Source organism: Salarias fasciatus (assembly GCF_902148845.1).
Source record: "Salarias fasciatus chromosome 23 unlocalized genomic scaffold, fSalaFa1.1 super_scaffold_20, whole genome shotgun sequence".
NCBI lineage: Eukaryota > Metazoa > Chordata > Actinopteri > Blenniiformes > Blenniidae > Salarias > Salarias fasciatus.
This window is the reverse complement of record NW_021941230.1, coordinates 16,104,586-16,117,712: the sequence shown is the minus strand read 5'-3', so window position 1 is coordinate 16,117,712 and position 13,127 is coordinate 16,104,586. Positions and strand designations below refer to the sequence as shown.

The following is a 13,127-nucleotide window of genomic DNA, read 5'->3' as shown; positions in this document are numbered from 1 at the left end:
TATTGAAAAACCCGGTACAGATAGTCTGAATTAGCCATGAAGATGTGGCCCTATATATAGAAGGACAGGAGCAAGCTGCTTGTTTATTTTGAAGAGAACCAGCTGAAGCGAGAATCGGGCGGAAACACATTCACATGTGATCTATCTGGGTGTTTGTACAAACTGTTCTCAATCCTTCAGCGTTCAGCCAGCAGAGAAAAGCAGCATCTGCAACTAATCAGGCCTGCTGAAGCCTCAGAACGGTCCGAGGACCTCAGCTGGTCAGTAAAACCAGTTTGTGGAAGCAGAGGCAGAAATTCTTGTTTTCCTGAGCAGCTTTACAGCTTTGCAGCACAGGAACGGTATGCCGCTGCTCTCTGTGGGAGAAGAACTGCAGTGAGGTCTGGGAACGTTTTGTAAACCGGTGGAAGTGTTTCAGGAATGATTTTGGCGTCACTTTCTTATCCATTATCAGCACTTTGAGAAAACACACCCGTCAGTGTTTAAGGCCTGCAGACCGACGCTGAATTCCTCTACTTGAGGGCAGTTATCAGCATCTTCTTCAGCTTCTCCAGGTCCACTTTCTTCATGATGAAGGCCTTGTGGTCCTTCTTCAGCAGCCCCATGTAGTCCAGCACCATCATGCCCCGGGTGTGGGTCCCCTCCAGCTCCACCGTCACCGCCACCTGGGTCACAGCCGCCGCCTCGTCACCTCGCTCTCTAAACTGAGGGACAACTTCAGACTCTCACCTCCTCTTTCTCCAGGATGAACTCGTCGTCCACGGCGGCGGCCACGGCGTAGGTGTCGCAGGAGTTGAACCCGGAGCCTTCAGTGGTCTCCTTCTCTCGGTAGTCCTTGGATCGAGCTTTCTGCAGGCGGAGACTTGTGTAAATGCTCCGTGATGTTCACTGCACATTGATTGACTTTCATTCAGTGCCGTTCAAACATGTCAAACATGTCAAATAACATCAAGCAGCTCTCTGCGAAGTTCCTGCATGAAGCAGGAAGTTTAAAATCCTTTGATGCTGAAAACCACAGAAGTGTTTGTGTCTCGTGGAGGCGTGTCCTCCTGTTGTCTCTGGGACATCTGAGGACATGCTATCTGTACTGTCTGCGTTCTGTCGTGCACCAGCTTGTAGCTCAGACTCGGACCGAGCAGCGAGTCGCTGCACGTCTGTGCTTTTCCGCACCGTCGGCATCTCTCACCGTCATGGAGAAGCTGGAAATCTTCTTCATGAACTCGGCCTTGTCGGTTTTTGCGCAGAACCACTCATCACAGAAAGACTAGAAGGGACGGAAAGCAGAAGGTGAAGCCACCGCCCCCACGCCCCCCTCCGGTCCAGAAAGCCGTCAGACCTGGTGCCGGGGTGTGTGTGTGTGTGTGTGTGTGTGCAGCAGGCTCACCCAGGGCAGGCTGTTCCTGCAGGTGAACTCCCAGCCGGCGATGTAGGTGGGGCAGGTGTAGCGGTCCAGCACGATGTGAGCCGCCTCGGGGTCAGCCACGAAGTTAAACTCCCCACACACTGTGGTGTTGCCCCTGCTGCACACACACACACACACACACACACACACACACAGGGTTACAGATGGTTGCAGCAGGCTGGCGTAGCGCTGAACGTGCCGGCCGGAGTGTCTACATTCAGTGTTTCCTCCCATGATGTAGAGCGCCTTCAGCTTCTTGGGGAAGTCGGGGTGGGTTGAACCGCCACGGCCAGGTTGGTGAGCGGGGCGGTGGCCACAAGCGTCACCTGAGCAGGAAAATGGAACCGTTGCGCTCTAATCGGAGCTGCTTGACACCCGGCGTGTCGACTGAAGGCGGTTTTGCGCGGACGTCCTCGTCACCTCTCCAGGGTGCGTCCTCGCCATCTTGACCAGGGCTGCCGCGGCCTTCCTGCCCTGCAGCTGGTCCTGACTGGAGGTTCTGGATCCGGGACGTCTCCCAGTCCGTCCTTTCCGTGGTAGTTGCTCGCATGAATTTACTGCTGAGCAGAGGCTGCCTGCAGCCTGGATACACTGGAATCTGGAACGACGCGGCCGGCGGTCAGACGCTTCCTGCACGGCGCAGAACCCTCCGGACGGGGGACTCACCTCCGTCTTCTTGCAGACTTGCAGCACACGGAGCGTGTTCGTCACCACGTTGTCCAGGGGCGTGTTGCCATGGCAGCAAGTGATCCCGATGACCTCCACGTTTGGGCTGGACAGGGCCACCATGATGGCCATGGCGTCGTCCACGCCCGTGTCCACGTCCAGGATGATCTTCTTCATCCTGCAGCCAGGAGGAGGAAACGGCTTCACGTGCGTTCATCTCATTCTGCAGAAAACTGAAGCTTTACGTTCCTCTGAATTCAAAATCACATCAAACAAAAGTAATTTAAGCTACACTAAATTCAGTTCCTGTCGCAAGATGTACTCGGCGTTCCTCGTACTACAAACTATTTGTAGAATTTAAAAGCACTCACGTAAATACTGTGTTTCCTGCCTGTGGCTCGGTGGAAGTGTAGAAAGATGAATGAATGCCTTTTCCTTAAGATTCACCTAAAACAAAGAGACGTGGCGTCTTTTTGACTCTGTCAGCTGAACCTCTGGTGTGAAAACCCCCCGGATGTGAAGGTAAAGGTGTGGAACTCTCACCTGGTGGCTGAGTCTGCCGCCGCTGAGGTCCGACGCTCACCTGGCACGAAACGCCTCCACAGAGGTGTGATTATATACCGACGGCAGACTCCACCTAGCAGGAAGCCTTCAGAGGCGTGGAACGCCCGAGTTACGACGGGGGGGGGGGTTCCATCTTTTGGCTGTGAGGAGAGAAAATAAACAACCAAACAGGAAATGAAATGATACATTTTAAGGGCAGTAATTTAATGTCTTTTCTGCTTAAAACACAAGTCATGTACTGAGGTTGTGTCTCCCTGAGCAGGTCGAGGTGAACGTCTCCGTTCTTTCATAACCTGTTTCACAGAGAAAACCCCCGGCTGTGCCTCTGCACGCAAGAAATCTTACATAAGCAAATGACAGAGTTAGGCAATGCGTCGCATCTCCAAAACCAGGAGGGCCAACGGCAGCAGTTTGCAGCTTTTGAAGAGATACCCGGTGCATAAATAATTCACCTTCGCTGCAGCTGCACTTTGGGCCTTTTAACCCTAAATGACCTTTGCGGAAGCCGGGCAGGTTGAAAATATGTATGAAATGATAAATTTTGTAGGGATTCTATTCATTTTTCCAGATGAAAGAATCAATTGCTGTGCATCGTTGGCTTGTTTAAGGCCAAGGGATAAAATAAATCTGTGTTTATGTCAATATAAGAGAAGTTTAATGCCAAAGTGTCATGCTTTGTTGTTACAGACACAGATTTTATAAATAGAATCCGAGCAGCAAGTGAAAGTAATAAAAGATGCTAGTGAAATGCGTTCCGGGACGTTCATCTGAGTAAAGTGAAGGACTGGAATCAGAACACAGAAGGACAGGAATGGTTGTATTTTTCTTTAATTTCCCTTTCAGCCTGCAGGAGGGGGGAAAGAAGTGACCCAGTTTGTATTTGCAGAAGAGGTCTCCATGTAAAAAAATACGCAGATCATCACAGTCACTCATAAGAAAAAATAAACTTTTACATGAATTGTCTTGTTTGAATTCAGGAGAGAGGCTAGAAATATAACGTCTTCCTCAGAACGCTACCAAAAATAAAATAAAAAAACATTCAGATGTCCTGAGGAGAGGCGCTCCATGCGCTCCCTTCCCATGGAAGGAATTTCCCTCTGGGACTAATAATGAAGCATTTCTTTTCTCTTCTATTCATCCTCCTCCGCCGTCGAGTCTCGCCTGGGCCTGGCCAGGTTGGCCCGGACCCGAGCCTGGTCCACGGCGTCCAGCAGGTTCTTACAGTCCAGGGCCAGGGTGTGGGCAGCGGCCAGCATCTGGCGCTGGCACTCCTCCTTCAGCGAGGTGACGGCGTTCTGCTGCGCCAGCCGCATCTTGCTGATCAGCTCCCCAGGTCCTTGTTCAGCAGCTTCTTGGTGCCTTCGATCTGGGGGGGGGGGGGGGGGGGGGGTTGGGGGGCTGTTTAACGTGCGGCACACAGCAGGGTCTGTGCGGGAACCCGGTTTTTACCTCGGTGGTGACGGAGCTGTGCAGCGACGGCAGGATCTCGTCCACGTTCTGGATGAGGCTGCGGAGGGCGACGCCCACCGCCTGGGGGGGGGGGGGAGAGAGACTCAGGACTGCTGACTTCTACATCCATTAAATCCCTCTTGGTTTAAACTCAGAAAAGCTGAGCAGTTGTTGACCTGCCTTGACAGCGTTGGGGTATTCGGAGGCCGGCAGCGAGTTGACCTCGTTTCTTCAGCTGGACCACCTGTCGCACCATCGCCATGACCCCCGTGTAGACCTGGTCACCGGAGCGGTCCAGCTCCGCCGTCAGCTGAGGCTGCAAGCACAACAGAACCCCCCCAGCTCTGAGCAACACGCCGCCTCCTCAAACCCCAGAGGCGGAGGGAAGAGTTGTACCTTCGCTGCTGTCTGCGGCATCGGGGGTTTCCTCGGTGGATCTGAAACTCAGAATAAGGAGCGAGTCTCATGACGGTGACATTTTACCCCGTTAAAACAACGTCTCCCTCCTGGCTTCAGGGTTTCCCTTTATATTCATTTAACTCCTCTACTGAAAGGAATCGACCTACTCTATAGTTTTACTTCCTTTTTTTCATCCGTATTTGAAGAAATTCCAGCACAGTGAAGGGATCAAACTGGACTCACCGTGTTCAGGGGGTTTTTCAGGAGGCTGTTGCTGCTGGAAAAAGAGAAGTAAAGTTGTTGTTTTTTTTTATTACTCCTTCACGTTCCAGCAGTTCTTTTCTTTTTATTTTCTTGTAATCTCAGCAACGGCTTCATCTATTTTGACTTTGAGTTTTAATTCCATCATAACATAGTGAGACTGTGATAGTGGCGGTAATTTGACATCTGCCTCGTGGTGTTCAAGCGAATAATCGTCGGTTTAATTAACACCGAAGCCGTTTGTATCCCGTCTCTGTCTGCCGGGCACGACGGACACCGTGGACCCGGGTGACATGAACGGGTCCTGCATGGACCTGTAACGCGGCTCACACACAGGACTGTGGCTCGGAGGGCTTCACCGGGGACGGTATCCCCCGGACTGACTGCCGGACTGACCGCCTCCGTCATAACACCGCCCTGTTTCAGGTTTACCTTCATCTGTGAATCCACTCGCACTGCGGGATCCTGCAGACACACACACCAAACACACCACGCTTCAAGACGAGGCTCTTAATGCTTGGTAGAAGTGTGTGTGTGTGCGTGCCTGCGTGCGTGCGTGCGAGCGAGCCTCACCAGTTGTCTCTCCTCCTGCTCCAGCCACTCCCGGTCCTTCAGCATTTCCCTCCGTTGTCTCTGTAAAGTGTCCTCCATCGTCTCTGTCTCCCAAACCGGCCTGCTGTCCTTGTCCTATGCCCAGACACACACACACACACACACACACACACACACACACACACACACGGTGGCGTGAGGATGTTGGTGCGACCAGAAACATCCCAGTTTGTCCCATCATTTCTTCATTTCTTTCCAGTAACACAGTAAGCCCAGAAAACGCAGACAGCTGAGCGGTAGAGCTTCCCTCAGGGATTAAAAAACTATTTTTAATTCTGACTCCTCTTTTGGAAATCAGGGGCTTCAGTTGGATTGTGTCTGTGTCTGTGTCAGTGTTGTGTGTGGTGTGTGTGTGTGTGTGTGTGTGGGTGTGTGGTGTGTGTGTGTGTGTGTGTGTGTGTGTGTGTGTGTGTGTGTGTGTGTGTGTTTGTGTTTGTTCATCCAGTTCTGCCCCTCTGCTGTAAAAAGCTGCATTTCAGGATGTGACTCAACAAACAGCTTCCCTTCCAGCTGTGAGCCAATCTGATGAAGCTTCACACGTTTTCAACACTGATTGAGTGTGTGTGTGTGTGTGTGTGTGTGTGTGTGTGTGTGTGTGTACCTGTGTGTGCATGCTGCGAGGAAGAGTGTTGCCTTGTTTTCTGGACGGCTGAAGAGAAAACAGAGGCTGTTAACAGTCCAACGGAGCAAAAACCGATCACCAATGTTTTATCCTCACAGTGAAAAATAATCATTTTGTTCTTCTCTCTCGTCTCACTGATTTGGTTTCCTCTAATCTTCCGGAATCCACGTTAACGTGACAAAAAGTGTCTCTTTCAGGTGAAAAGTTGGATTAATTTAGTCGTAGTGATTCAGTAAAACCAAATGTAAATATAGATCAGCACATGATGAGAGTTTCACTTTGACTTTCATATCATGAGCTGTCATGTGAGCAGCAGCACGAGGCTTTATCACTGTCGACTTGTTTTCCCAGGAGGATTTTATTGTATTTTATTTCCCTTGTATTCTTGTTCTGACATCATGTGAATAGTTGGAGCTGTTTTTGCCCAAAAAGAGACCATCAGCATCATGTGTAATCTGATCTAACACTGTAAAAACTGAAACTGTCGCTGTGAAGTGAGCTGGGATTGATGTGGAGGATGTGAGCCTTTGGCCTGAAACGCTGACTCGGCTGTTTTGTGACTGCCGTGCTCGCGGCGGCTGCAGCACCTTGGGCGGCGGCTCCTGGGCGGGGTCGAACACGGTGGGGATGGGAGTGCGAGCGGCTGCGTCTGGCCGCCTCCTCCTGCTGGCGCTCTGCCGGTGCACGTCGCTGTGGACACACGCGCTGGATGAGCGGGCCGGGCGGGGAGCAGCCGGCGGTGTGTGTGTGTGTGTGTGTGGTGAGGCGGGGCGGCGGCACCTGAAGGAGCAGACCAGCTGGCCGAAGGAGGGCCGGCCCTGCGGCTTGTAGGCCCAGCAGCCGCTGAGCAGGGGCGTAGACGGCGGGCGGGCACTTGTCCGGCCGCTGGAGTCGAACCCCCGACTCCAGCTGGGTTGATGACCTGCCCGTTCTCCAGCCAGAAGAAGGGCTGCTGGGCCGTGGAGAAGATCTCCCACACACACACACCTGGGCAGACGAGCCCACATTAACACACACACACACACACCACACACTGTTGATGATCTGACTGTCCAGACACCGGGCGGGTCCAGCGCCGTCTCACCGAACATCCAGACGTCGCTGGCCGTGGTGAAGCGTCGGAAGTTGATGGATTTGGGCGCCATCCACTTGATGGGTAAGCGGCTGACCGAGGCTGCAGAGGAGCGGAGGAACACGCTGCTCACCACTTCACCAGGACAGCTTCAAACCAGCATGGGTGACAGGATGAGGCACCTTTGTAGTACTCCTGCTCGTCGATGTAGCGGGACAGGCCGAAGTCGCCCAGCTTGACGCAGTCGGGGCCGGCCACCAGGACGTTCCTCACGGCGATGTCCCTGTAAACGAGGCGAGGATCAGAGGACGCTGCACCAAAAACCGGCGTCGGACGGGGGTCGGCGTGCTGCGCGTTACCTGTGCACCATGTTGAGGCCCTCCAGGTACGCCAGGGCCTTGCAGATTTGCAGGCAGTACAGGACGAGTGTGACGGTGGTCAAGACGTGCTGCTGCTCCACCAGGTAGCTGCCGAGCTGTCCCGAGAGTCACAGGCCGCCGTGCTCAACACGCTGTCTCTCTCTTTTAATATTAAGAACCTCAGCAGCAGTTTACCTGCACGCAGCGTTTACAGTCTAATCATTTCCAGAAGAAAACACACCTCCCCGTGTTTGTAGAGCTCCATGACGATCCAGACGGGATCCACCTCAATGACGCCGACGAGGCGCACGATGTGGGGGTGATCCAGGTCTTCATCAAGCCTGCAACACACAGAAGATCGAAAAGCATCCTTCGTGCTTCCAGTCGCCTTTCTGAGCATTTTAAGAGCTCACGAACAGGGAAGTGAAGGCTGCAGCTCTAAACCTCGGCCCTTGAGATTACTTTATTGTTTTCTAGCAATTTTTAAGTTAATTTGCTGGTTTGGACTAGATCTAGTTAAAGATTTTTCACATTTTTTTAACTGATAAACTCGTCAGAGTAACGACTGCTTGTAGGACGCCAACCTCAACTGCTGCACAAAGCCACAAGGACTCCACAGGAAGTCAGCTGCAGTCACTGTCAGACTCTTTTTGTTGGAAAGCCTCAGAGTTAAACACGTTTGTTTCTGTTTTTTCTCAGCAGTGTTCATAAAAAGCTTCATATTGGACATTTTTCTGGCTTTGCATTTCTGCAGTGAAACGTGGTTTTGAAAGGAGGGAATCGCTGCGGCGGCCGCCTTCTCCTCTCACCCGCTTCACTCAGGAACTTCTCCTTCACGTCGGCTGTGCAGTCTTTTGCACGTTTTGATGGCGACGGGGATCTCTCTCCAGTCTGCAAACAGCCTCACAGCGTCAAGTTTCAATCCAGGAGCAGAAGGATCGGCGCTCTGCGCGTCAGCGACTCACCCGGGCTCTTGTAAACCCCTCGTGAACCTCTCCAAAGAAGCCCTCGCCCAGGACTGCGGACCCACGACCACGTCGTCCTGCAGATCCTGTGTTTCTCTGGACATGGAGGACAACGGATCGGATCAGAAAGTGGAGCAAACGCTTCAGCCTCCGTGCAGACCGAGCGCCGCTCCTCACCGTCGGAGTCCTCAGGGTTTTCTGGGATCTCGATGTAAATATCAGAACCTGACGTCAAAGAAATGAAGGTGAGCTTTCAGGCCTTGGCTCTGCATCATATGAGCTGTTTCAGTTTGAATGATTTCAAAGCAAATATTCGAGACAAAGCGTCCACTAAAAAAAAAAATCTGTGTGACTAACTCACTTGAATTTCTCCCATGAAAACTGGAACCGTGACTGGAAGAGAAGAAAAATGTTCTTTAGAATGAACAGTCAGTCCTAAAATCACAGCAAGATCTAAAGGCGTGTGGAAAGTTTCTGCAAGCAGAGAAAGTTAAGTTGGGAGGAACTGAGATTTCACGTTTCAGTGGGTTTGGTGTTTAGCAGCCAGTGTGCCGCTGCTCTCACCGTTTTGGGATGTCAGGAAGCTTGATTCTTGGTTCTCTGTCTAAAAGAATCAGAGATTGAGTTCAGTTTTAAACCTCAGTTTTCTGGATTGTTGATTCCATTCTCATGTTTTGGATCAACGCACTTTTACTCGGCCTGATGATGAGCGAACTGTCCCGCTCGGCCTTCAGTCGACAGTAGCCGTCGATCAGGTCGGCCATGTTTTTCTGCGATCGCCAGGAGGACGTGGTCACCTGACAGCGGCTGGACACACACGCACACATAAAAAGAAAGCACACCTTTGGCCTCTTGTTTTCATGTGACTTGTCGTCTGATCCCCGGAGCCTCACCTGTTTGGCGCCGTCGATGTGCACGTTGAGCAGAGCGCGGCCGTCGGGCTGCGGGGAGCAGGAGATGCTGCTCACCTGAGAGAAGGTGGCCAGACAGACGGGCTGCAGAGGAGACGGACAGACGGACAGAGGTGAAGACGGGACAGACACCGGGGGCCAGACCGGGCTGCCTCCCTCAGCTCACCTTGGAGTTCTCGGTCTGCTGGCTGATGCCTTCGGGGCCGATGACCAGGTCTATCGTCAGGCTCCAGCCGTGCTTGGAGACACAGGAAGCGGATGCATTCACATCAGAGAAAGCACCAAGCCGGAGTGACGCGGCGGGACCTGTGCGGGCGTGGAACCCTCACCTCCAGCTGGCAGGCGAAGCTCTCCTGGGTGTAGCTGTAGCACTGAGCCAGAGTGCTGAAGAACCTGGCCATGCACTGGTCCTGCTTCAGGGTGGAGTAGCCCTGGAAGGTCTGCTGGATGAGGCGGCGCAGCTGCTTGGGCTGACGGGGAAACACAGAGGCCGTGAGCTCCATGTGTCTCTGTCTCCGCCGGGAAAAGTCTCTCTACCTTCATGCTGTCGATCAGGTCTCTGGGAAAGAACAGGTCCAGCCCCACGTCCTTCCTGAAAGGCAGACGGTATGAATGCAGAGAGCGTTCAGTCGAGCTCCTCAGACCACACGCTGCTTCTGTCTGGGTTCGGCCGCCAATCGGCTGAGTGCGCCGCAGTTTCACTTTGTCTGCTGCAGAATGAGGTCAGGCCGAAATAGACCTCGGCTTAAACCGTAGCACTTCTAAGTTTTCAGCAGTTTCCCTTTATCGGTTAAACGCTGACTGGAAAGGCACGTTCAGAATTATAACTTAGTCTTCAATGATTTCCTGAAGTTAATGGGTTTCCCACGTATTTTTTTCTTTATTTACTTTATTCCACTTCGACTCTCTGCATTGTTTGAGATTAAGTCTGCTGCAGATCATCGCTTGAATGTTCGAGTCGTGGTTGAGAAGAGTTGCATGAAAACCATGGAGGCGTTACATGTAAAAACAACGGCACCGCGTTGAAACCATCACGCTTGACTCACTCCAGCAGTTCGAAATTGGACTTCTTCTCCAGCCGTTGGGATTCATGTCCTTGTAGATCTCCTGCGTGAACGAACCGTTTGGTTGTTCAAAGGGAGACTGAAGCAGCTCAACTGAAGCAGCTGTGCCTGATTTTGTCTTTTACCTGATTTCCAGACAGCCGAGCTGCAGGGCCATGCCGTCGCTGACCTTGGAGGCGTACTGCAGCATGTAGTCGCTCCTCACCTGCAGACAGACACAGCGCGTGAGCCCCTGCTTGGCTGCGGCCGCTCCTGATCGTAAAAGCCGTTCCGGCCGTCGCTGACCTGCTGGTAGAAGTACAGCGTGGTTGTCCTGTCGTCTTGGAACTTCTCCATGAAGTCCACTGGGATGTATCTGATCCGAAGGTCGTATCTGCACAGATCAAGGCCACGCTGAGTTTGTCTGAATCAGCTCAGAGGGGCGCGCTGGCGACCGGCCCTGACCTCCACTCGGCCTCCAGGTGCTGCTGCTCGTAGCGCTGCGGTCAGCTCGCTCACGGTCAGGTCGGGGTGCAGCCAGTGGGTCGCCGAGGCTAGCTTGATGGTGTTTGAGGAGGACGGCCGTAGCTCAGGCTGTGCTTGATGTCTGGACCCACGCAGCCGCTGAACAGCACCAGCTCCACCACCGTCTGGGACTGGGACAGTCAGACACAAGGTCTGTGGGAGTCGGACGCGCCGAGGCGGCCTCTCTGATGTGAAACGAAACCGCGCGGTTCCAGTTTCCAGCTGTGAGCTGCGTCTCTGAGAGGTGTTTTCATTTCCTCACGCATGCACATCCAGCTGCCGGCTCTGGGCAGCTCAAAACCGGACGGTAAAGTCAGAGTGTGAACGTCCGCTCACCTTGACGGTCCAGCCCTCCTCGCAGCGGACCAGCTTGAAGTTCTTGCCCAGGTTGGAGTTGTTGCTGAGGAAGCACACCTTGATGATCTTCACCGGCGAGACGGTCTCCCTGAAGACGGTCGCCGGTGGGCGACATGTCCGAGGAGTCTGAGTGACCGGTGGGAGACATGCTCCTCCACGTCAGGGTGCTGGTGTCCCCCGACATCGCACACACACTCACACACACTCACAGCATGGACACTACTGCAGAGAGAGACGCTCATGACCGACTGTCTCGTCCTCGATCTTCCCGGCTGAAGCTCAGCGGAGCTGTTTCACGGCTGCACAGGGAAAAGAGACAAACGCGACAATCACAACCCGCCTGCAGGGTGGAAACATCCACGTATCGCTTCAGGCTTCGGCTTCTGCACTCACCCGTTGTTTGCACAACCTCCGGAGCTCAGCACTTCCAGAACGAATCCAGACGATCCCGACAAACAAGAGCATGGACTCTGTTTGAGAAGGTCTGCCTGCAGGTTTCGTGTTTTCCGGGGCCTTTCGGAGGAGTTCGGCGGACAGATGTGCTCCGAGCCGCGCGCTGAAGCAGAAGAAGTGCCACCAGTTTGTGAAAGAGGAAATTGTGCTGACGGGCAAATGAGGAAGTTAAAAGCAGATACAGAAAAACTGACAGCACTGATGAAACCCAGTGTGTCACCCCCCCCCCCCTGCCAAAAGCACACTCATGAAATGGCACCGGCCGGCACCACGCCACAGAAACGGCGCCGGGCACTGCGGAGGGCAGAGGCCACGCAGCTTCGCGTCGTCTCCCAAAAAGGGTTTGAGAAGGCGGAAATCAGAAATTAGGCCGCATCTTTCAGAAAGCCGATGGAAACACCCTCCTGTTTCCTCTGCTGGCTTTGAAGTGGAATGAAGAGCTGTGTGTGTGTGTGTGTGTGTGAGCGTGTGTGTGTGTGGGCTGCAGCACACGTTCAGAAAGACGACGTGTGAAACAAGAAGCAGCATCGACCCTGTAAGCATGTGACCTTTATCAGTTTGGTTAAACAGACTCCGCTCCACACGCCAATGCTTTAGGAAAGCAATTAGATATTAGACACTGTTCTGTTTCCTGAATGGTAACATTTGTATTTCAGCAGGCACTTTTTTTTTTGCCAGACCTTGTGTAGATATTAATTGTATTTTTCAGCGATTACAGTCTGGTGGACCAACACGTTAAAGAGCGCAGCAGTGGATCTAACACGTCGCTGAAAGTGTTCAGATGCTTCACACGCTGAAGGGAGTTGATTCTTCAGAGATATACAGCATGACATCCTGTTCAACCAACCCAGTCTCACTCCACACTCAGCGTTTCACACTCTCAGACCCAGCCCAGTTCACTTGTGAACACAGCTCAGAAACATTTCTCATACTCCATGTACAAATGAATATGTTCATATTAACATTCTTCTCAAAACTTAAGGGAAAATGTGTCAACTTGTTTCTAAATTAAGAATATATTATGTGACAGTATTGTTTTTAATATTATAGAGATGTTAATACTTGTATTAATATATCAATATTTATAAGAATAAGCCTCCTACTCTTAATTTTTTGTGTAAGAGTCTAAGTATTTTTTTTCTTTATGTGGTCTTATTTCTTGACTCATGTTCGGAATGGAATGAACAAACGCAAATAAGGAAACAAGAAGGAATTTACAACTGCACAATCATGGGGAAGCTGTGGGCTGAACTGCCCAGCAGGGGGCGACAGCCTCAGTTGACAGGCGTGACGATAAAAGGTTTTCCCAGTCGATGAATTAGTAATGTCCCGGGCCTCCATGACAGGGAGGAATCGACTGAACACCAGAGTTATGGTTCAGTGAATAAAGTACATTAGCAGAAGTGATGGCTGAGAGCGGACTTTCTCCACCCATAAAACTATAATCAGGACACAGCTGGAGCCTAT

General features: G+C 52.2%; 1 protein-coding gene and 1 pseudogene across 1 annotated transcript; both read right to left on the bottom strand.

Moving 5' to 3' along the window:
* Window positions 1-57: 57 nt before the first annotated feature.
* On the bottom strand, window positions 58-2,647 carry LOC115383703 (inosine-uridine preferring nucleoside hydrolase-like). The gene is given in 10 exon segments (XM_030085885.1): window positions 58-665; window positions 730-849; window positions 1,187-1,264; window positions 1,385-1,677; window positions 1,680-1,728; window positions 1,823-1,893; window positions 1,896-1,964; window positions 1,967-2,000; window positions 2,069-2,246; window positions 2,440-2,647. Coding segments are annotated over 9 exon segments (1,044 nt in total). The 5' UTR covers window position 2,246; window positions 2,440-2,647; the 3' UTR covers window positions 58-512.
* A 768-nt stretch (window positions 2,648-3,415) lies between these two features.
* On the bottom strand, window positions 3,416-12,076 carry LOC115383728 (protein-tyrosine kinase 2-beta-like; annotated as a pseudogene).
* Between the last annotated feature and the right edge of the window lie 1,051 nt (window positions 12,077-13,127).